Source organism: Periplaneta americana, chromosome 8, assembly GCF_040183065.1.
Source record: "Periplaneta americana isolate PAMFEO1 chromosome 8, P.americana_PAMFEO1_priV1, whole genome shotgun sequence".
Lineage (NCBI taxonomy): Eukaryota > Metazoa > Arthropoda > Insecta > Blattodea > Blattidae > Periplaneta > Periplaneta americana.
Window position 1 is genome coordinate 122,347,210 of NC_091124.1, and position 25,813 is coordinate 122,373,022.

At 35.2% G+C, this 25,813-nt stretch overlaps 1 protein-coding gene across 1 annotated transcript in view; it reads right to left on the reverse strand.

The window, feature by feature from the left end:
- Positions 1–548: 548 nt before the first annotated feature.
- ebi (transducin beta like ebi) overlaps positions 549–25,813 on the reverse strand; it is a 67,722-nt gene continuing 42,457 nt past the window's right edge. Inside the window, exons 5-11 of the mRNA XM_069833555.1 lie at positions 23,011–23,149; positions 22,776–22,937; positions 18,499–18,681; positions 15,873–16,075; positions 2,972–3,137; positions 2,601–2,702; positions 549–912 (exon numbers count right to left, since the gene is read on the reverse strand). Coding sequence (XP_069689656.1) covers positions 883–912; positions 2,601–2,702; positions 2,972–3,137; positions 15,873–16,075; positions 18,499–18,681; positions 22,776–22,937; positions 23,011–23,149 — 985 coding nt within the window. The 3' untranslated portion in view covers positions 549–882. The remainder of the gene's footprint in view (positions 913–2,600; positions 2,703–2,971; positions 3,138–15,872; positions 16,076–18,498; positions 18,682–22,775; positions 22,938–23,010; positions 23,150–25,813) is intronic.

A 25,813-nucleotide genomic window follows, 5' to 3' on the forward strand; every position in this document is an offset into this window, starting at 1 on the left:
ATGATGCAAAGGAGAAGTACTGTACTGGTATTATGATGCTGCAGAAGGTATATTTCAAGATTTTCACGGTAATATATGGTTTCAGTAATTCTAATACCAAACAGCGGTTTTTGACATAACATCTGTCTGTCCATGTATAGTCTTTCTTCTAAATTACTGGAATCAATTCATCCTGGAAGCATGCACATGAGATATACCAACCAGTGATTCACTCAAAAAAATGGTTCAGATGTCTTTCTTCTTGATTGTTTTATGTAAGAAATAGTGCCAACTGCAACAGTATGTTTGGTTTTGAGAAATAATTGCTACATACAAAATTATGCACCAACTATATGCTGGCTAGTAAGTGATTTCCTCCATTTCTCAATCAGCAAATGGGAGAGACAAGCATGACATTGGAGGGTCAACACTGCTGTTGCAAATAACAGAGTCCTAGAGTGTTTGAGCAGGTACAGAACACGTGCAATGGGAATTCTGCACCTGTAACAATTCTTTACTTAGTGGTTGTGCAACTGCAGTGCAATTATGTATAATAAAAAGGTACTGTATGTATTAATGACAATTTATTTTTGTGGCATGGCATGACATGAAAGGTGACATCTGTACATTTATTTGTATTTAATAGCATTTATAGTCCTGTTACATATATATGAAATATCTGCAGGTGAATTCATTGTGCAGAAACTGTTTATTTAAATTTACTGTATTCATGATATGGGCAAGAAATTATGTCTGACTTGAAGTATGCAATTTGGAACTTCCTGTTGTACATTTAAATGCTGACTCTTCAATACTTTCATTTGGTTTTCCAGTAAGGCTTTATGAAGATAACATTCACTCTATATTTTTATCAGCCATCTTCATTTATCATAAACCATACATTCAGAGTTTGCGAAGATCTAAAACAAATACCTGAAAAGAGAAAATTGAAGACTTATACACAAGTGTAAATAAACTCTTAATCACTGTCTTCAAAAGTTGCGTGAAATATCAAGAAAAATGACAGCAAGTATTTATAAGAGAAACTTCGAGTTCCGCACAATCTGCAGTCTTGCCATAAATTCTGTCCTTTATGTTGGTAACTCTAAAACTTAAAAATAAATAACTGAATGTTGTTATAAGTTACCATGACAACTGAGTTATTATTCTGAACACACGTGCTTTGTGTAGTTTCCTGGATCAACCAGTAATATGGGATGGGGTGTAAATGAAAACAGAATTGCAGTGATAAGAGTCCCACTGAAATTTTCAAATTGTTAAAACAATTAAACATTTCATTAAGATTTGTTTATCAAACTAACAAAAGATTCAGCGAAACTTCCTCTACTGAAGACTGACCAAGATCTGGCAGGCTAAATAACATAAGGACTTCAGGGGTGGTCAAAGCAGTAAGAGAACGAATACGCCAAAACTCACTCCAGAAACAAAAAAATAATGGCCTGGGAGTTAAATGTATCCACCAGATCCATTTCTCGGATTATCAGAGAAGATCTTCATATGAGAGCTTATCGACTGTCAGTGGGACATTTTGTTAATCCCAAGTCTAAAGAAGATCGGGTACGAAAGAGCAAAGAGGCTCTTACAGTGGCATGCTCAGAATGGTCATGAAAACAGTCTTTTCACAGTGGAGGAGAAGTACAACAAGCAAAATGATGAAATATATGCACAGAGCTCAAAGGAAGCTAAAATGTCAGTTCCCCGAGTCCAGAGAGGGTACCACCCAGCATCCGTGACGGTTTGGTGGGGTGTGTCATATCAGGGAGCAACATCTCTCCATTTCTGCAAACAAAGAGTAAAAACAGGAGCCAAGCAGTATCAAGAGAAGATCTTAGAGGGAGTTGTGAGGCCCTTGAACACCACACTCTTCAATGGAAGGCACTGGATCTTTCAACAAGACTCAATTTCAGCTCACAAGAATAGAAAACCCAAACATGGCTCAGGAACAATGTTCAGAATTTATTGGAGTAGAAGAATGGCCCTCTGGTAGCCCAAACCTGAAGCCACTGGACTACAAGCTTTTGGATATCTTGGAGAGTAAGGCCTGTGCTAAACCTTACTCCAGTTTGAACCATCTCAAGCAAGAACTCGTAAAGCCAGTGCAGGAAATACCCCTAGATGTCATCCATGCTACAATAGCAGACTGGCCTAACAGATTAAGGTCATGTGTAAACTCCAGAGGAGATCATTTTGAATGATTTATGAAGTAAGAAATATACATTAGTCACTGAATTAAATAAATAATATACGTTATAGTTATTTGTGCATTTTATTTTCAGATATATCCCTTCTCAATCATTGGACAGAACTTATGGCAGGACTGGGTATGATTAGGAGATAACAAAATGCATAAATAATGTTCCTTTTTACAGGTTCTTCTAAAACAACTCAATGTGTACTCTATTTTTCATATACCTGCACTGTGATGTAACTTTTATGTCATTCAGAAATAACACATAAAATACAGATTGAATTTAGTTTGGCTATCACAATCTAGGGCAGGTTTTCTGTATCACCTATCATTTATATTCTATTACTTAGTAGCTTGATAAACTCTGGCTCGTTCACTGAAACTAGCTGCCTTATCAATTTTCTGGACTTACACTGCCATCAGATGCACTGGCACCAACTTTGTCCCCTCGGGAATTCCAGCAGACTTCAAAGATACCACCTGTCCCTTTGTAGCTATGAACCAGCTGTCCACTCTGTAACCGAAATGCACTCAATGAGTTTTTTTTTCTAACAACTTAAAAGTCTGCTGCTGTGGTTTTCAGCTCTGATCAGGGTTTGATTTCTGGTGGTGAAGTGCAATTTTATTTCCTTTTCATAAGGACTGAGTGGCATTACACCAACCTGATCACATGCTCTAGAAGCTCTATGTGTACTTGTAAATGCCTAGCAGCAGCAGCAGCAGGAGCAGTAGCGGTGGTGATAAATTGCGTCATTATAAGAAACTGTCATTACCCAGTCTTACCTGTGTAGACCAAATGTGAACACATTTATCGAAACTGCCAGATGCCAGGAATTTGCCATCAGGAGAAAATGCCACACTGTAAACAGGTTCAGTATGCTTGGTGAGTGTGTGGATGCAAGCACCATGGTCCACATCCCATAGTCGAACAGTTGAGTCAAATGAAGCACTGTAATAATACAGAATATTGGAAGTTCTTAATATCAGCACATTATTTTCTGTTTACTAGATTCTTCTCAATTAGGAGTGCTTTTGTTAATGTGCACCGCTCTCTTTTTTTTTTTTTGTACAGTAGTGGCAAAAAAAACCGGACCAACACTTGTAGCTGATTTCAGAGTCTTGTTCACTTCACAGCATGATAGACTGGTAACTAAGACTTTCGTGGTTCGAATGCTGCCTGGGAAGGAAACTTATTTTTGTTCCTTATTCAAATTTATTCCCAATACTTTTCAAACGCAGCGATATTTTACTACTTAATTAATTTATTATTCCCAGAACACGAATTTTACCAGCAATCGAAAAGTACTGGGAATAAATTTGAATAAGGGATAAAAAAATGTTTTTGTCTATTTTGATTTTTGTTTATGCTCCGAGATGTATTTCTTTATTTTGTTTAAAACAAAGAAAAGAATTAGGCCTATGTTTGTTTATTCCTATCCGAGATGGATTTCTTTTACTTAAGGTTTATTTTTCTTTACTTCTATCCGAGAAGATTTCGTTTAGTCTCTTTATAGAAGGGAAAGGATTGCTATTATGTATCTAACTTGCCCTTTGTAAATATTCAACTTTCTGTTAAATATTTCACAATACTGCTTATTATCAGTATACAAGAAGTAAAAAATGAGAAAGAAAAAACAAAGTTTAGACTGAGATTCGAACTTGAAACCTTTCGAATACAAGACTACAATGCTACCGACTACGCTATGTGAGAAGGACGATGACTCTTCTCTTTAAGAAGCATGTTATATAATCATCATATAGTGGTAGCAGTGGAGTGTTGGAAACATTTACGACAGAAGATATTCGTTTGCGTGTATATCATGCTCTGATGAATGCACCCGAAGTCTTCCGAATCGGACATAGAATCTGGAGCCTGGTCATTTTTTCTGTCTGAAAGTGTATATAATTTGGAAAATGAAATACACTTAAAGAGAAACAACTTACTCAAAATAATATTTTTAGGATTCAGTTTTGTCAGAAGATAAATGGCTTTTTCTCAGAAGTAATATTTTTGACTTCGTATGGTTTGCTTGTAAACCGACAATATGTCTATTTGTTGTTTAGCAATAATTTCTATTGCATCTGTAATATAGGCATTTTCTATTTCCCAATTTTGAAGTACACGAGTTAGAGAACAACTTATGGCTTTGCTCACTTCCAATTTTATCAATATAGTTCAATGAACAGCCAGACAGTATACTGCTGAAACAAGAACAGCTTTCCCTGTGGACCCAATGTGAGGTTCTCACATTTTCACATTTTAAACTTTCTTTTCGGATTTTTTTCTTAATTATATACTTTTAGAATCCTTTATAAATCATATTTCTTTGAAGAGTAGCCTAATACAGCAAATCCACGATTAGATAAACAATAAAGAATTTACTGAATATTGCAACATTAAAGAACTCTGCATTATTCTGAAAAATGTACCTAAATAAACCATGATCTAACACAAAGAGAACTGTAGCAGCTTTAGTTCTAGTTAAAAACTATAAATCTGGTTAGGTTCTCATAATACTATAATGCAAATAACAGCCATTTTTATACAAAATAAATACTGATTACCCCTAACTGTAATAAATCATAACCACCACTTCTTATGATCGGTTGTTATATAGTACAAAATATAACTGACCCACAAAGGATTTAATATATGCGATAAAATATATCTACCAGTATGAGCTCCTGCCAAGAAGTCAAAAGGAGAATAGCAATGGCAAAGGAAGCTTTTAAAGAAAAAGGAGCATCTTCTGTGGACCTCTGGAAAAAGAACTAAGGAAGAGACTAATGAAGTGCTTTGTGTGGAGTGTAGCATTGTATGGTGCAGAAACATGGACATTATGACAAAGTGAAGAGATTCAAATAGAAGCATGATGAAGCATGTGAAATGGACAGACAGAGTAAGAAATGAATCTGTGTTGAAAAGAGTAGATGAAGAAAGAATAATGCTGAAACTGATCAGAAAGAGATAAAGGAATTGGCTGGGTCACTGGTTGAGAAGAAACTGCCTACTGAAGGATGCACTGGTAGGAATGGTGAACAGGAGAAGAATTTGGGGCAGAAGAAGATATCAGATGATAGATGACATTAAGATATATGGATCATATGCGGAGACAAAGAAGGCAGAAAAAAGGAAAGACTGGAAAATGCTGGGTTTGCAGTGAAAGACCTCCCCTTGGGCAGAACACTATGAATGAATGAATGAATGAATAAATGAATATTCATTTACTGTCAACTACAAATTCCCATGAGATAAAAGTCCTATGTGTAACTATCAGGGCAGCAACAATTACCAATCCTGAACAAGTGCTACAGATTTCACAGCATTGCTCTCTAGACTGGGTTGACATCTGTGTAAACTGTGGGGGGGGGGGGCAAACGTATACATATGTAATGTGTATTATGACCCATTTTTCGATTTTGATTTTGCTCTTAGAAAATTGGAAGAGTTGTTTAACGAACTTCAAGGAAAGTAGGTGAAATAAATGTCAAACATTCTGGATGGCACAGTCCTACAACTGATAATAGAGGGAACCACTTTCATGATTTCTGTTGTTCAAGAAACTTAATTATTCCCAATTATATGGTAGGGACACACCGACCTTCACTCGTGAACATTCAGGAAGCTATTTAGATGCGAGTGTAGCCTATGTAGTGAATCAATATTCTCATTTGTACTGATTGCACCAACAGCAACTTATCTACAACTTCTGACCATGCACTAATTGTGACTAAAATAAATACTAGATTGCTACCAACCCGCAATCTATCTCACACCATTTATACATTTTAACTCGACATTACACAACAAACAATGTTAAATGGCATCATTTTGTTCGGTCAGATAAAGTATTTACAACTATCACAGAACAGGTATCTTTGTGCCCTTCAAATGTGTCAACAATATAATTGAAGATGTCACAATTCAAACACAAAGTCTCTGTGATTCACACCTCCCACAACTATTACAAAGAAAAATACAAAATTATTATTCCTGGACACAAAATCTTACAATTCTTAAGGAACATCTACTTGCAAATCAGAGAACATTCAAAAGGGTGTGCTGCACACTCCTCAGGCAATCTTAAGGCTCAATAAAGAGAAGTCATATATGAAGCTGGAAAAACCTCTGTACAATGCAGACAGCTCAAAATCCTTGGTCTAGTATTTATAAACTATGTAAGAGGCATGAAAATCTTAATAAAACTCTCCACACCATAGAGACCGATGAAGACTACACAAAAACTGCTACTGCATTAGCTGAAATCTCCTTCCCCTCAGACACAGTTGATAACTCCACTCAACAAATCATAAGACAGCATCAAAATGACAATAGAAGAAAAAGCATTGATTCAATATGAAAAACTTATCAGATTACCAGGAAACAATTGGCATTCATACAGTCCTCTCTGTAGATTAAAAACTCAAAAAAGTTTCATATCCATGGTTCAAGAATTAAAACAGAAAATCAACATCCTGAATTTAAAAGAAAACTTACAAATTAAACCAAATCCTTTAATTCTATTTATTTATTTATTCCCCCCCCCCCCCCCCAATGCCACCAGGTTGTCTTTCGACATTTCTGGTCTTCTCTCCTGGCCGTGGCTTAGTTGTAACCCACTTCTGAGGTTGGGGCGCCTGGAAGGCGAAGTTACATTACCCCGATGATGTGATAGGATGATTATGATAATGTGGTGCCAGGAGAGGTCTTAAATCTAAACTTATCTATCTAAATTCCAGACCATGGACAAACACAGGAATAATCTCCTTTAAGGAAAAATTCCTGTGCTCTAACCGGGAATCGAGTATAATCTAAATTTAACAGAAGAAATACTGAAATCAGAAGTAAACACTGAAATAATGAAACAATTGTCTTCAGAGACAATTAATATTAGGTACCCTGCACAAAACTGGCTCCATTTATACACCGATGGATCCTTGAACTCCAGGGAACAAGGTGCATGTGCAGGTGTTACGTGCTCTCTCTTCTCACTTTATAGATCTTTTGGATATGGAACAACAAGTTTTGATGGAGAAATCATTGCAATAAGTGAAAGTCTCGGGAATCTTCTATGCCACATCGATAAATTTAAGAATGCAGTTATATTGTCAGACTCCAAAGCAGCTATTCTATGAATAGTCTCTAAACACACACCTTCATCTCAAACAGCAGAAATAACTAAGATGCTCTCTCAATTAATATCACTCAATAATAGAATTGTATTCCAATAGATACCATCCCATTGTAGAATCCTGGGAAACGAGAATGCGGATGCTTTAGCAAAAGGGCAGCATTGCTACTTACAGACCTGTTACTAAATCTACATATTACTCTGTGAAAAGATTTATTAAATCTACATACTTAGACTTCAACAAACAAAATTTGATAATACAATCTCAAGGGAAAAAATGGAACTCTCTGCATCATAATCCACAGTTAATTCCTGATTTACCACGAAAATCATCTATAGCTGCATTTAGATTGGCAACAGGACAGTGGCGGCCGGTGAGGTATTCTCGTGGTGGTGCCAAAAATGAAAAAAGGTTTTACACAAATTACCCTAGTGAAACTGATAATCGCAGCTCACATTTACATTATGTTAAATAAAACACATTAATTAAACAAGCTATTTTACCAGGTGTATAGTTAATAATGCATATAGTAACAGTTACAATAACATTTCCGAAACTAATAACGAAATTTACAGATACAGATAATGCAAAATTTTCACAGTATTGTTAGTCAAATACAAATAAATTTTATAACTAATAAAATTACTGGCAAAAACACACGAGATAAACAGTGATATAGATAAATAAACGAACACGTTTGCATTTTACTTAACAGGCCGATGAATCCAAGGCAGCGGCCTGAATAACACATGTTCATGTCCTGCATAGATCTTATGTATCGTTAACAAAAGCATCAGCATGCTTCGCAATTAGGTTGTTACAATTTCTAAACAGCAGTACCTTAAAGACAATATATTTTGCCTATTTTCATTTCATTATGTCCTACGGAATAATATTTTGGGGAAATTCTGCAGATAGTAAAAATATATTCTTATTACAAAAAAGAGCCATTAGAATAATAGTTGGAGCAAAGACTAGAGAATCATGTAGAATAAATTTCCTCTTATGTAATAAAGAAAGTTTTCCAACTAACTCAGCCATACATAATATAAGTACCTGCAGAAAGAATTATTTTCATACACCTTCATCAAATTTATCATCCTATCAAAGGGGAGTATGTTACATGGCGATAAAAATGTTCAATAGTCTTCCTGAAGACATTAAGAATCATAGCCAAAACTTTGCATTATTTAAGGTAAAACTAAAAAATTACTTAATATCTCACACTTTCTATTCTGTAGACGAATTTTTGACATTTCACAGTAGTGTAAATATTTTAATACTATTAAATGGTAAACATATTACATTGTATAAAATATTATTTTTATTAAGGTATTAATTCTGTTGTCTATGCAGATGACGTGAATATGTTAGGAGAAAATACACAAACGGTTAGGGAAAACACGGAAATTTTACTTGAAGCAAGTAAAGCGATCGGTTTGGAAGTAAATCCCGAAAAGACAAAGTATATGATTATGTCTCGTGACGGGAATATTGTACGAAATGGAAATATAAATATTGGAGATTTATCCTTCGAAGAGGTGGAAAAATTCAAATATCTTGGAGCAACAGTAACAAATGTAAATGACACTCGGGAGGAAATTAAACGCAGAATAAATATGGGAAATGCCTGTTATTATTCGGTTGAGAAGCTCTTATCATCCAGTCTGCTGTCCAAAAATCTGAAAGTTAGAATTTATAAAACAGTTATATTACCGGTTGTTCTATATGGCTGTGAAACTTGGACTCTCACTCTGAGAGAGGAACATAGGTTAAGGGTGTTTGAGAATAAGGTGCTTAGGAAAATATTTGGGGCTAAGCGGGATGAAGTTACAGGAGAATGGAGAAAGTTACACAACACAGAACTGCACGCATTGTATTCTTCACCTGACATAATTAGGAACTTGAAATCCAGACGTTTGAGATGGGCAGGGCATGTAGCACGTATGGGCGAATCCAGAAATGCATATAGAGTGTTAGTTGGGAGACCGGAGGGAAAAAGACCTTTAGGGAGGCCGAGACGTAGATGGGAGGATAATATTAAAATGGATTTGAGGGAGGTGGGGTATGATGATAGAGACTGGATTAATCTTGCACAGGATAGGGACCGCTGGCGGGCTTATGTGAGGGCGGCAATGAACCTTCGGGTTCCTTAAAAGCCATTTGTAAGTAAGTAAGTATTAATTCTGTACATATTTCATATTTGCATTTTATATGTATTGCATTTATATTTAAACGTAAGAATTGGACATGTTCTTTATTCTATGCTATAAAGCAAATGTAAGAATATTATGGAACGAATAAATCTGTCCGTCCGTCTATCTGTCTGTCTGCCTGCCTGTCCATCCATCCATCCATCCATCCATCCATCCATCCATCCATCCATCCATCTATCTATCTATCTATCTATCTATCTATCTATCTATCCTAATCTATCCATCTATCCTAATCTATCCATCTATCCTAATCTATCTGTCTATCTATCTAATCTATCTGTCTATCTATCTAATCTATCCTAATCTAATCTAATCTAATCTATCTATCTATCCATCTATCCTATCTATCCAATCTATCCAATCCATCCAATCCATCCATCCATCCATCCATCCATCCATCTATCTAATCCATCTATCCATCTATCCTAATCCATCCATCCATCCATCCATCCATCTAATCCATCCATCCATCTATCCATCTATCCTAATCCATCCATCCATCCATCCATCCATCTAATCCATCTATCCTAATCTATCTATCTATCTATCTATCTATCTATCTATCTATCTATCTGTCTGTCTGTCTGTCTGTCTGTCTGTCTGTCTGTCTGTCTGTCTGTCTGTCTGTCTGTCTATCTATCTATCTATCTATCTATCTATCTATCTATCTATCTATCTATCTATCTATCTATCTATCTATCTATCTATCATCCTATCCATCCATCCATATCTAAATCTAAACCTAAACCTAAATCTAAATCTACCTACCTACCTACCTACCTATCTACCTATCTATCAATACTATAGCAACAGTGTAGCGATATTTAGTTGCTGCAAAATAAAACAAATATTACACAACATTAACAAACAGTATTACATAATATGGAAAAAAATATTTATCTTTCTAAAAAGAACCATGACCATCTCTGCATTCAATATAGTTAAACGGATAATACTTTACACATTCAAATCCAAGTTATGTGCAATAGTTTTGAATTGGCAACTTTACATTAACATTTGGCGCAGAACTTGTGTTTTCGTGCAAGTCTGCGGTTCATGGTTCCCTTCCTAACGTCTCCAACAACCCTGCCATCTAGCAAAATTTCTACATTACTGTGCTCTGGCGGGCGGAATATTAACTACCGAGGCAAACTGAATACAGCTCAAAGTCTGCCATAAGAAACGTATATAAACTAGAATCAGTAGCCTTTTGTACTGTGTTGTATGGACTTAGGCAGTGCCACACAGAAGTGGCTCCAAAGTTCGGAAAAACACTGCAAGAGTGCGTCCCGATCTGTGCGTGTGCTCGTTCAGATGAAATATGAATAAAATGTGTAGAAATAAACTATTACAACTGCTTTTTAGGATATTATTTTTTGTTTATTTCATTGGCAGTGCCATGGCACACTGGCACTACCCCAAAAGCCGCCCCTGCAACAGGCCATGACTGTTTGGCCAAACACCTGCATAGAATTGGAATATATCAGTCCCCTAACTGCCCATTGTGCAACTCAAACCAAGAAATGAATTCGGAACACCTCAAAATCTGTGCTTCAGTGGCTGACCATGATAATATCTTTGAAAAATACTGGAGTGCAAGAGGTCAAATAACTTTATTGTCAAACGCCTGGCATTAGAAAACAACAACAAATCATAAGACAAAATACCTATGTTCCTCCAAACACTCCAGATGATGTATTTCACGAGAAGGAAGTGGAACATAACATCTTAGCACTCAACAACAAAAAAGCACCAGAAATAGATGCAAACTCTGCTAACATCGTGAAACGTGTGCATAACACAAATCCAACTCTCTTTGTGAATATTTACAGATGCCTACAATTAGGAACCTTCCCGGTCTGTTGGAAGACAGCAATAGTTAAAATCATACGTAAATCAAACTCTACAAACAAATTAAGTGCAAATAGCTTTAGACCTATTTAGTCTACTACTTCTCGGGAAAATCCTAGAAAAGCTTTTAATTGGCAGAATAATGTATCATTTATATAACACGAATTGTCTCAGTAGTGAGCAGTTTGGATTTACACCACAAAAATTAGCCAAAGATACAGAATCACTGGATAAAAGACTTTTTTGCATAAAATGATAGGCTTACTGGTTTTATTAGATGTGTCTGAAGCCTTCAACCATATTTGGTGGCCTAAAATACTGTAACTTTTATTACAAAACAATAATGAAATTTTATTGTTTCAACAATAATTACTTTCTATAATTGAACGTAAACACTTCCGTCAACAATGGGATTTCCACTCCACACAGTAACACAGTATTCGTTATTGCACTCCACAGACGACAATGACAATTTACTTGGATTATTGAGAACAACAATGAACTGTTAATCTTAACTAATGTTCACAGAGCACTATTTACAAATCAGAACTGTCAGTTCTCAGTTCACAGTTTGTTTGCCTTGGCTAATTCTTCTAGCTCAGTCACTCGAGTTCACAGTATCTCGAACCCCAGACTTTCAGAGACAGTCCACTGAACTTCGAACTCAGGTCCCCCAAATGTGGTCCACTGCACTCAAACTCAGGACTTCGGACGCTCACACAGCTGCGGACACACTCAAGTCGAACTCCGGTCTCGAAGCTAGCTTCACTGCTACACAAGACTGGCTGGCTTGCTGTCCAACGACAACAACAACAACACCTGCTGCTAGCTCACTTGCGTCTCTTCTTTTATAGCCAAACCATTGTTTCGGGAAAGTACGATGCTAGAAATTTCCACGTATGTCCAGAAGATGGCACCTCCCGAATTCTCTGGATTTCTTCCCTCTCTGCCGCAGTCGCTCTCTCTCCTCTCCTCTCTACGCCACAGCACATGCCCCAGGAAGCAGATGCGCGTGCACTTCATTTGCCGCCCTCCTCCTGCCGGTCGTGAGATCGTTTCCTGGTTGTCACAATACTGTACCAACTCATAGAGAAAAGAATACCCCAAAAATCTATACATTCTTGTCCAGAATTATCTGAAAGACAGCAAAGCACAGCTAACCATATCTGATGCAACAGTCACAAATATCGCAACACCAAGGATGGCAGCAAGACTCTGCTTGTAGTCCAGGTCTATGGGTCATACTCAGTGACTAACTACTCCAGCTGCAGCTACATCAGAACAGCGAGATCATCACATTTGCTGACGATGCCCTACTGTGTGCCAAATCTAAATGTATAATCAATCTTACAACCACAGTAAACACTGTCTTAAACACACTCTCCAAATGGAGAGCAGAAAACAAGCTGAAATTTAATTTAACTAAAAGTAAGAAATGCTGACCACTAGAAGACATAAGGTAGCATCTGCATCTCCACTCCTAATGGAAGGAGAAAATATTCCTATCTAGGAGTTATCCTTGATGAAAAGTTGACATTTATACCCCATCTCAAACATGCGGCAACAAAAACAAGCAAGCTACTTAGAGGTTTGTCTATTGCCACAAGGCATTCTTAAAATAATATATCAAGGAGCAGTAGAATCATTAAATCTCTACTGTGAATCCACATTCCAGGAAAATCTGCACAAAAGATATGCCCAAAAATATACCTTTAAAAATCAGAAGAGAATATGCTTTATCAATATGCAGAGCATATCGTACAATGTCAACAGATGCTATGTTGGTCATTGCTGGTATTACAGCCACTTCACTTAATCAGACACTACAAAGCAGGAGTAAGTGACATAAATGGAATCGCAAGCCCCTATATTTCAAGAATTATCCTTTGATCCACAATACACATAGTATGACTGGCTGCAGGACACAATGACTACTATCAATCTCACAACTGTACAAATATGCATATATATAAAATTTACACAGATGAATCAAGAGTTAACAAACGCATTGGCCGTGCATATGTCATCTATTCTAATAACATAAAGGTGCATACAAAACTTATTCTGTCTCCCACCAATATAGCTTTTCAACCTGAACTCTATGCAATCAAGGAAGCAGTGAAATGGTGTACAGAACATCATCATAGTGCTCGCATCTACAATGACTCTAAGGCAGCAATCCATGCAACAGACAAATATACCCTTGGATTCTCGCACAATTGAAGTGAGAAAGAACATCAGAAATGCAACCCATGTCTGTATATGTTGGAACCACTGAAAACGAGAGTGCTGATGAGTAGGCAAAACTGGCTGCCACTTCTAATCTAGAATATATGAACACAAAATATCCTATATCTTATGTGAAGAAGCATAAAAAAAAAAAAAAAAAAAAAAAGGAATGACTATTGGATTTTGCAGCACAGAAGAAGTTATAACTAAAGAATTATACTTTCTTATGATTTATGATAGATTAAACCCTAATTTAATGCAACCAACTTTGACCTAACTCAATTCTTATCGAGACATGCCAAATTTGGCAGGTATTTCGAAAGATTCGAAATAGAAACAGAAATTGGATATATCTGTGCATGTGAGGATTATCTGCAAACAATCAAATATTTGTTATCTGAATGTCACAAATCTGTACTACGTCTTGAACTAGTTTGTAGATTAGACATCAAGTGCTCCCCACCATTGTAAGTGTTTCAAAATAAATACTGTTACCAAGATTTTATACGATATGTAAATTATGTTCATAAAAATTTGTAAATCTGAACACACATTGTATAATACACTCATTGAATTTATCAATTTAAACATAGGTTTCATTTACACATGTAATATAAATGTTATCAAACATATTGTATATCTCTCGTAAAATTTGTTAATTTAAACATAAGATTTCATTTCATTTTATTCATACATGTAATATAGGAGTAAATTATTTAATATTGTATATTCTTACAGTCTTACTAATAAACCGTGTATAGTTTTTATACGAGACTTATGCAGAGTTGAGACAGAAAACGTTACTAATAAACCGTGAATAAGCTATGGACGTATAAACAGGCTGTAACTATACAATGGGAATTGCTTTGCAGTAGTTATATACACGAAACCCCTTGTTTAAGCGTTGTATATAGAGAAAAAATGGCCGCCCCTCTAACAGCTGTTCGTATCGACTGTCATTTTATGATGATGGATGCCTTGTAACCAAAGAAGAACAAACCAAAGATCATAGAATTATTAGAATAATATTGCTGTAGCTTGTACTCTCTGACCAAAATGTAGTGTGGTAATCGATTAGAGCCAGTTGTACTATCGATACTTAACATGCAACACTAGAGCGCTCTACCGGATGCAATAGAGAACCTCAGATATTCTATTACTTTTCGTAACGAAGTAATGACGAAACTATGACGTAGCTGTGTAATAGTTGTACTGTTATACACGACGTATGTAGTGATTATTAGTAAGGAATTTACACACGACGTATAAACGAGCTACTCATTGTATAAGTATAAGACAGTTAAACGTGTGTATATAGAGTTTTTATTAGTAAGACCGTTGCTGAAATTGTAGATTTTGACATAAGCTTCATTTATATAAGTAATATATATACATATGTTACCATATTGTATATTTTTCATAAAATTTGAACACAAGATTTCATTTCATTTCAATGAATCACGTAATTTAAATTATACAGTATAATGTCCTGCTTATTAAAAAAAATAACTTTAAATATAAGCTTCTCATTAATTGCTGCAATGTAAATATTATAATATTGTATAGTATAACCCTTATATGCCTATCTCAGGTAAAATAGCGTTCCATTTAAAATTGGAGTATAATAATAAATTTACTGCCAATAAGCTGAATACATACTATTTGAACCTCAACATTACCTGGAACATCATCTGGATCACTAATTTGTTTCCATTTCGATAGTCACGTCTGGCACAACTATTTAAAAAGTTGCGACAAGTAAACACAAATGGCAGCTCCTTATTAAAGCAGATATGGCATTTTAATCAGTAAATACATACTTTCGACATAGTCTCTGATAAATTCAGCATTAAAAACTTGCGTACTAATTTTTATCAATTTTTTACAGCACACTGCAAATTCATCTCCAATCTCAGCATTTAAATCAGAGCACAGGATTTTAAATAAGTCCATTGTGTTAATGCAATGGTTTAAAATGAGTTCATAGGACTTTTTTTTTAAGTTAGTCATCTCTGGCATAGAACACCTAACGTGAAAACAATATTTGCATAAAACATCTCCGGCAGCATAGTATATATTTATTCAAGGGCCAGTTAATAACAGGGGTTTATATAAAACTAATCACTATAAAGCTAGAATGAATTCTGTTATTCATATGAGCTGTAACAATTGGTAACTTTTAAGAGATGCTTTAAATATAGTACTTTCTATAAATCTGGCTGACTAAAACAACGAAACAACTTAGTCTGTTGTACCTTGCCAGAATTAGATTCATGTTGGGGTTGAGAGTGCCTGGACCTGTTGGACTCCACTTGATTGTGTAAATCTCTTTGCTGTGCGCTTGCAGATCATGCACACATGTGTCTTGCTTCATGGACCAGATCTTGAGCGTCATGTCATCTGAGCATGAGGCCAGCAGGTTGCCTTGTGGGTCCCACTTTATGGCATTCACTTCGTTCTGTGCAACATAAAAATTATATTTCCATAGTTATTGTAGCATTTAAAACTTTTACTGAACTAGATGTATTTTAGTAAAGATCTGTAAAGTCTGAATTATGTTAATACAATCAAGACCTATTTAACATTTTATAAACACAAATTATGACTCAGATTAAAATTCCAACATGTTCAAACAGAATTTTTGGTGAAATGGGACAGTACAGCTGTAGATGATAGTAGCAGTACTTTTTAATGACGCTTTCAACTGTAGAGGTAATTCAGCATCGAAATTCAATATGAGCAACAGACTTTTTCTGTGTAAGGGACAAGGTTATTTTGTATGCCATAAAACTATGGCCCAGGATCCACAGCTTCTCTCTCAGAAGAAGCAATGCCAAGGATTTTATCATCCTTTAAAATGCGAGGTTTGAACCTATGAACCTCAGATCCAATCCAATGTCTAGCATGATAACTGCTAAACCAGTGAAAATAACTTTCTCGAGGTATTCCAGTTCCTCTGTCCTCATTTCACAATCTCCATGATTATCAATGAGATAAAATGAAGCATTAGTAGACCTGCAGTATCTACTTTACGGGTGAAGCTGAAAAGTGTGTAGTTTTTGCAGACTAATTTCAGTCAACTTTTAATCCAAACACAGCCATGGACATTCAATTCAACTTTTAGATTGAAGAATTGTCTAAAGTATACCACTCTGCTTCTTTGCCAATACAATTTATACAATTTACTTCACTAGGTGAAATACATCAAATCTGCCGAAAAATTAATTTCTAAAAAAAGCTCCAGGTCACGACATGTTCTCCAATATTAGTCTTAAAACATTTAATGAAAAAAAGCTTTTGCTTTCCTAGCATCTCTCTTTAACACTCTACTTCAACTTGGATATTTTCCTAATACCTGGAAGCTTGTCGAAATTATTGTTCTTCACAAATCAGGTAAACCTTCAAGCTACCATTAGTCCCATCAATCTGCTTCTCCCTTCAAGATCTTTGAAAAAGTAATCATCAGCAATTCCTCCCTATCAATTTGGATTCAATAAACAACATTCTACAACTCATCAACTTCTATGTATTGCAGAAGACATAGCTTAAGCTTTTGAGTTACACAACATACCTTAGCAGCAATTTTCGACTTCAGACAAGCTTTCGTTCACATCTGGCTTCCAGGACTTCTCTATAAGTTGCATAAAATTGGTACTCCAGATTACATTTACAATATAATCCACAGTTTTCTCACCGAAAGAACCTTTGTAATGAAAATTGGAAATGAGAATCATTATCCAGGCAGATCTATGTCAGAGTCCCACAGTCCTTTGTCCTTCCCTTTTCAATATTTACATTTCTGATTTTCCTACAACATCTTATATTATCATTTCTATGTATGCAGATGATACAGCTACATGCACAACTCACTCGAATATCTTGAATGCTAGACAATATTGACAATCTGTTCTAAAACTATAATTATTTGGTTTAACAAATGATGTTATGAATAGGTATCTCAGCTTCACCAATATGTGTCCTGTGTAATGATCCAGCAGAAATGAATGAAGATCACTTGAAGACCTGTGAAGCATTAAGATCAGAAGAAACTACAGTTCAAAAGTATTGGAAAGCACAACTGCTAATGGCTTCATTGCCAGATGCAAGGCACTAGACGACAACAACAACAACAAATGATGTTATGTCTTAAATGTGAAACCATGATTTTTACTTTATACTGATTTATATCACCACGCCCAATAATATTAGACAATATTACCATCCCATGGAAACCTCCAGATCAGACAGTAAAATACTTTGGAAGTATGCTATAGGTACAGGAGTACAAGAATTCATCCACAGGCAGGCAAACACATTCTCACACCTTGACAATGTCTCAGGAGCAGCTTTAGCTTTCTTTTCTCTCAGGAAAAGATCCACTCAACCCACAAGAATCAAGAGCTGCCTTCCACAGGAAGTCTACTAAATTCTTTAGATTAATCCACTTCATCCAATGAACATATCATTTTATAAATTTATCAAATAATTGTTTTTAAACATTCTTACATTTTCTGTCGCAGAGAGACCTACAAATTGACTGACCTCCTCCTTGATTTACTTACTGTTATGATTGCCTTTTCTCATAGATCAGTGCTGAACAATCAATAAAATCTATTTAAAAAAGACCTGCAGTAAACTGTTTACAAAAAAAAAAAGAGGAAATAATGAAAGGAATAAAAAAGAAAGACGAAAGAAACAAGAGAGGAAGGACAGAAAAAATAAAAGAAAAACAATGCAAAGAAATAAATAAAAGGATAATAAAAAATGGGGTTCTCTTCTATGGTGATAAAGTAACTAGAGCATTATGCTAATAATTCACTCCTCTCCACTGTTGACAATGAATAAGAACATTATTGAACATATATAACAGAGTAGGATTACCGTGTGACCTTGGAAGGACTTGATGGGCTTGTCCACACTAAGCTTACACACATGGATGCACTGGTCAGTGCTACAGGAGGCGAAGCTGGTGTTGGTCTGCCAGTCCACGTCGAGTGCCGGTGCTGAATGGAATGAGAACTGCTGCGTACACTGCCCTGATGCTGCATCCCATATTATAGTCGTCTGCAAACAAAAGAAAGTGAACCAATATGAGCAATGCTGACTTTTATTATAAGCTCTTAACTGTCATTACTTTCATTACTGAAGTGTAAATGCACATTAGTGAGTTATCATAGCAATTATTAAAATGCCAAACTTCATAAAAATGAATAATACAGGCATGTGATGAAAAAACTTTTTAAAAAATTTTAGCTCTTCTTTATGTATTTTTGCAACCAAGACCTCTTCAAGTGCTATCCCTATCCAGTGCCTTTGCTTCAGTAAAGTCTCATTTTATAAACCTATGGATCAACAATTGGCTCTCTTCTGACAAAGGAAAAATTTTACAGTCTGTACAAAAGAAACCAAATGACCTGGAAATGTACAAAAACTTGCCCAGACTTGTTCAAACATTTTTAACAAGAGCCAGAACAGGTCACATTGTCACTCAATTGTACCTACACTGATTTCACATTTCTGATAATCCTACTTGTCTGTGGTGTAGTAATCATGATGAAGATCTGGAACACATTCTTCTCTACTGTCCATCCATAAACCACAAAAGAAGTAAATTAAAATCATCAGTACCAGTTGCAGAAGACACAGTCCTGCAGTATATATTGACTACACCCCACCTCAGGCTACTAGCAATAGGCATCTATAATGAACACCGATCAAAATAACCCTCATTTCTCATGAAAAACAAAAACTGAATAGACTATAGTGGACTTCATGTTGTCAGCAAACTGCTGGATACATTAAGAAGATTGACTGACTGACTGATTGATTGATTTATGTATTTTTGTGAGTTGAAACCAGAAATGGCATCAAAAATGGCACATCACGCACCATTTTTACATAAAACTATATTTTATGTTTTATATTATTAATAGAGCGATTTTACTGCATCCATAACCCAGTGTTCTAATGTAAAATTTTGTACTAAACAGTTGATGAGGATCAGAAACATAATCTAGAAGGCTGTGTGATGTAGAAAGTGTAAGTCCTGAAGAGATTTAGGATTAACCAAGAAAAAAGCTGAGCTCTTACACTCCAGATTGATAGAAATGAATTTGCTGACACCAGAAACATTTTTCATTGGTGCAGAAGTAGAGAACAGGAATTTACTCCCCAATTTTTACAAGAGACATCTTAGTATTCTGCAGTCATATCCCTGGTTTGATACAAAAGTTTAATGTTCATTACGAAATGGATTAATGAAGATTTTTATTGATTTCTCCAAAAGAAATCTGAAGGCAGTGATCAGTGCTTTTGCACACTGGAAAAAATACGCTTCATTGCTTGATGGTCATTCAGTACAACTTAAAGAAACTTATGACAATCTTGAACCGGTTCTTACAAAGATAAACTATAAAGGACATAATTGGATGATCTATTGAAATCTGAGAGAGATGTACATGCTTCTTGGTCAGCAGGCTGGGTATATTAAGTTTCCATATTTCCTCTGTGAATGGTACACACAGCAAGAAGCAATCATTGGGAACAAAAACACTGGCTACAAAGAATATCTCTTGTACCTCACGCAAGAGGAAAAGCAACAAACACAACTTCACCATGAAGAGAAAAAGGCGGTATAAAACATTTAACTAAATGTGATTTGTTAATTATGACAATCTACTAATTTTTGTAAAATATACCTTTAATATTTGCCACAGGACATATTTCACTTCATCACTTTTCTAAATTAAATTCAATAACAATACATTCACATTGCTGAAAGTGCCAATGCATGTGGCGGAAAAGTGGTACGTGACAGAAAAAAATCTGAGCTCAGATTTGGATTCAGCATCCCAAGAAACCATAGATGTAGCAGAAATTTTTAGTAAAGTTTTTATGACCCTTAATTTTGCAGGACTGTGATAATTGGTGTTTCATTATATGTAAAATAACTCAATATAATTTGGTTGGTTCATTCGTTTTTAATGCAGAAAACTTGGCAACTACTGTATTTTTCAGTGTACAAGACGTATTTTTTTATAAATAATCTAAAAATTTACATGTGTTACACAACGAAAGTTCCCATGGTAGTAACGTTTTTTATCTATTTTTACAATGATTTAAAAAAAAAGCCATGGTTTGAGAGGGAACAATGGACTAAAGAAGAATAGTACAGTCATGGCGCCTGCAGAAAATATGTCTTGATAACACATACAAATAAAAGCATGCACAACACGGGAAAACTATGAAATGGTCAGAAACAGAAGTTGCATAATTATAATTTATTCAAATTCCTCTTAATTTAAGGAAGCATCTTATACAGGAAAGTTTCTGGTACACAGGAAAATAAGCGAGTTAGTGACTTTTCTTATTTGATAAATAATATACATGGACATATACTCAAAACATTAGCAGAAACAAAATGGGGAAACCAACACAGACACTGAACCAAACATACAAAGTCTGTATCAAGCCATTAACAACATAAGGCACAGAGGCTCTTGTAACAGCAAAAGAAAACACAATTTATAAATAAATTAGAAAAGCTACAAAATCAGATTATCAGAATGGTTACAGGAGCAGTAAAAACTACAAACACTGCAACAATTAGATGTTTACAGATAACTGTACTACACAAAATGAGATCAACAAAAAGTCATTTATTACGTGAACTTAAGAGAGTTCAAAAGGAAACAACTCAAATTTAAAGTTTTAAGAAAACTGCATTTTAAAGTTTCATGTCGCTGTGAAAATTCAAAGAGTCATTGAAATAACTTCAAATTATATTAATGATGTTTAATATAAGTTTCAATTAGAATAATGTTAATTTAATTTTTCACTGCAATACGAAACTTCAAAATGCAGTTATCTCAAACTTTGCATTTTGAGTTGTTTCTATTTTGAACTGGCCCGTCAATTTAAAAGTGTGTGTGTGTGTTTTTTTTTTATTTCATCATACAATATGTTCCATTACACAGCATAATACTACATGCCTTGGTTTTCTTATTAGGATTTTATAAATATTTTTCTTATTTATATACTATGCAATAATAATAGTTAATGTTTGGGCAGTTTTATAGTTCATATTCACAAATAATATTGTTGTAGTCAAGAAAATAAATATAAACACATTCGTTATCTTATCATTTGATAGCTCCAACTTATACATTACTTCTAAATTACATGTAAATTAAATGCTTAAAAAAAAAAAAGGCCATCTATAAATAGTACCGGCATATTATATACACACTGACTACTTATAAGGAAATAGCAGATATTACAGCAACAGTCACTAAACAAAACTATTTCCCATACAATAGCGAATATTATATCCAAACTGGAGGACTAAAGATCACCAATATTCACTATAGCTATAAGCAGAATTATTCCAACTAAGATTACGTGCACACATAATATAGTGCATTTGTAACTCGGCCAGACCACTAAAATATTCAAATTTGAAAATTTTACTTTCAATAAATTGTTCTTTTTAAAATAATTCATGTTTATTTTTTATTTCATCATCCTTAATTAAAAGTTTTCTTCTTTATTTCAAATAAAGGTAAATATGAGACAAAATTACAAATTGATACAGATAATATGTCTATTACATTTTAATACCGATATTATAATAAGGTAATATAGGCCTAATTCAGTTAGATAGAAAATACTCCATCACTACATGAATAATATAGGCCTACATTCCCTATTAAAATAGATATGGCACTTATTAAAAATATAAAGTAACAAAAGCTGATAATTAAGAACAAACACACACTATATATTGTGGGTGGGTGTGTGTGTGTGTGTGTGTGTGTGTGTGCACGCGCGTGTGTGTGCGTGGATGTGTCTCTACTATATCTATGGTGTGCAGTAAAAGAACATTAAGTCATAAATTGCAAGTTTTCAGTACATCGAAAGCAAAGCTGGAAATGAGGACCAATATCATTATGGTGGGCTGGAAATCTGACACTCTACATTATTATGGAAGAGGATTGACATGTGCTTTTTATACCATCTGAAAAAATACATTTTTTGTATTTACATGGAGGTCATAACTCAAAACCACCAATTCCTGACTTACGCCCTTTCTACCATGCACCATATATAAGGTTAATTATAATTAAAGCTTGAAGAAAATGTCAATATTCCTTTATTACCTTGTCAACTCCAGCACTGAGAATATAATTGCCTCTTTTATTCCACTTTAATGCAAAAATTGGTCCTTTATGTTGGCCCAGTGTACTTGCTAATCTTCCATCTGTTGTCCAAATGCGAGCGTACCCATCATATGAACCAGTTGCCAGTAAGGTTCCATCACACTGATACAAAAGTAAACAATCAGTACAAGTAAATGAAATTGCACGTAAATCCCATCATCATCAGAATACCAACATTCCAATCTAGAGAAGTGACATCTTTGTTGCTTGGGACTTCTGTCCCTCCTTTCTGGATGCAATGCCGCAGAACCAGCTGATTGGGGGAGGCTGAATTGTCACTCATGTCCCAAATCCTGGCAGTACTGTCTCCAGACCTGAAACATGCAGAAACATTAAATTACAAGGCTCTTTTCTCTCTCTCTCTCTTTGCTCTTCCTGACATTTATGGAAAATTCGTACACATTTTAAACCTTTCTTGTCAAAGTTGCAGACATTAACTTAAAAACTGAATGCTTTTCACATTCTCAACTATATTTTATACAAAAGAGTGAAAAAATTTTTTTACACATATCAAAAAGCATTTCAATGATAATTTTGTCATGTTGCTAAGGTAGTATGTGAATGTACGTAAACCCACTGAAAATAACACCGTATTAATTCTAAAATATATGTATTGTTATTCATGTCCGAAAATTTATTACTGCGAAATTCTATCAGTATAATCACGTTGCCAATGTAGTACATTATGCGTTGTGGAAAGAGCAATCTCTTAATTTCCAAAATATTGGCATATGTCTCTCAGAATATTAGTCTTTATGATAAAAAATTACTTCTTGCGAGTTTATATTGTATCTGTATTCTGTATATAACATAATAATATAATTAATATGTTCTGAATGTGTGAGATACAATTTCTCAAGTCATGACTTAAAAAAAAAAAAACTGGATATTACATTATAAGCGGGCATACAGCGATCAAGCGGTAAAAAAATCTTCCAAAGTAAATTAAAATATACGTAGCCTATAGGCTATATTGATTCTTTAGTACAACCGATACAGAGATAAATTTTGGCTCCGCAATGGGTTCAGACTGGGAACAAGGGAATTCCCTTTCATCGTCAGCTGTCTCTGAAATTTAAGTGACAGCATACATAGACATGAAGTTACGTGAAATGTATGTCAGCACAGCATAGATCAATGTACAGATCTTATAATTAGTATATCTCTGCTTCTGTGCAACGTCACATTTGCGGTAGGGAGGAAGGAAGACGACAGAAAGGTTGTAATGATTTTTAACACGCTGACTCTCACAACTAAGATAAACCATTTGAAATTTAACAGTCACTGACCAACAGAGATAAAATATAAGATGTGTAGAACATTCAGTTAATGTTAAGTGGGCCAAGGGGTGGGTTTTTGTTTTGCTGAACTTCAAGGCAATGCTGGATGTATGCTGCGGACAAGAAAGATTGGACGAGAGCCCTAGGAGAGGCCATGGTACTTCAGGGACTGTAGCGCCAGGAGAATGGAGAATGAAAATCAAAGCAATGCTTACTCATTTAAACTTTGTGTGGCTGTAGCCTGTATATATTTTCGTTTAGTTTTATTTTATTTATAGTTTCAGTTTTATATTATTTTATTTGTATTTCTGGTGATGTGGAAGAGAAGGTCTGACAGCCTTAACCACGCACGCGCGCACGCGCACGCACACGCACACGCACACACACACACACACACACACACACACACACACAAAAAATTAAAAAGCATTTGAACGTATGGCAAGTGATAAAATGTTTTCTTTTGCTGCCTGATTGTTTCAAATTGAGTTAATCCTTTTCAGGCATTCAGCTAAGAAGTTCATTAATTCATGTAAATAACACTATGTTAAGATTTCATCTTTACAGACGAGGAAATCTCAGTAAAGACAATTCGTTTTGGTTGTTTATAGTTGAGTTTCTGAGATTTCCAAAGTCTAACAACCACTGTAATTAAAAAAAAAAAAAGAAGCAAAAAATAGGAAAGATTGAGGACACTGTGTTTGCAGTGAAAGACCTGCCTTTGGGCAGAAAACTATGAATGAATGAATGAATGAATTAATTATATTATATATATTATTGGGTTGCAAGGAGTAGTGAAGTACATTCCACAATATCTTCTACTCAAATCCCATCTTCACCTTCCCATGGTGCAACCTGTTTTTAACAAATGAGGCTCTGGCGACTGAGTCACAGCAGTATAACTGTTTCATAAAATATGGAGGAAATGCCTTTTCAGTATCTGACCTGCCATAGCATGCATAAGTATCCCCTAAGTGGTGAAGAAGCGATATGGTCGGTGGAGCTGTCTGAGAATGCTCCTTGATAGATCATATGGACCTGCTAACCAACAGCAGGTATAGTTCTCCAAAGAGTTTGGGGGTTGCGTGTAGGTGCTATAACTTCCATAATACAAAAATATAAACTTGCGAATTCTAAATTATGCAGTAGAGCAGGTGGACAGCTTCAAGTACTTGGGGTGTATTATAAAGCTGTAACATGAGCTGCTGACATAAAGTCAAAAGGAGGATAGCTATAACTATGGAAGCTTTGAATAGAAAAAGGAGCATTTTCTGCGGACCTCTCGAAAAAGAACTAAGGAAGAGACCAGTGAAGTGCTTTGTATGGAGTGTGGCATTGTATGTGGCAGAAACGTGGACATTACGACAAAGTGAAAAGAAGTGAATAGAAGCATTTGAAATGTGGATATGGAGAAGAATAGAGCATGTGAAGTGGACAGACAGATAAGAAAAGAAGTTGTTTTGGGAAGAGTGGGTGAAGAAAGAATGATGCTAATACTGATCAGGAAGAGGAAAAGGAATTGTTTGGGTTACTGGCTGAGAAGAAACTGCCTACTGACGGATGCACTGGAAGGAATGGTGAATGGGAGAAGAGTTTGAGGTAGAAGAAGATATCAGATCATAGACGACATTAAGATATATGGATCATATGAGGAAACGAAGAGGAAGGCAAAAAATATTAAAGATTGGAGAAAGCTGG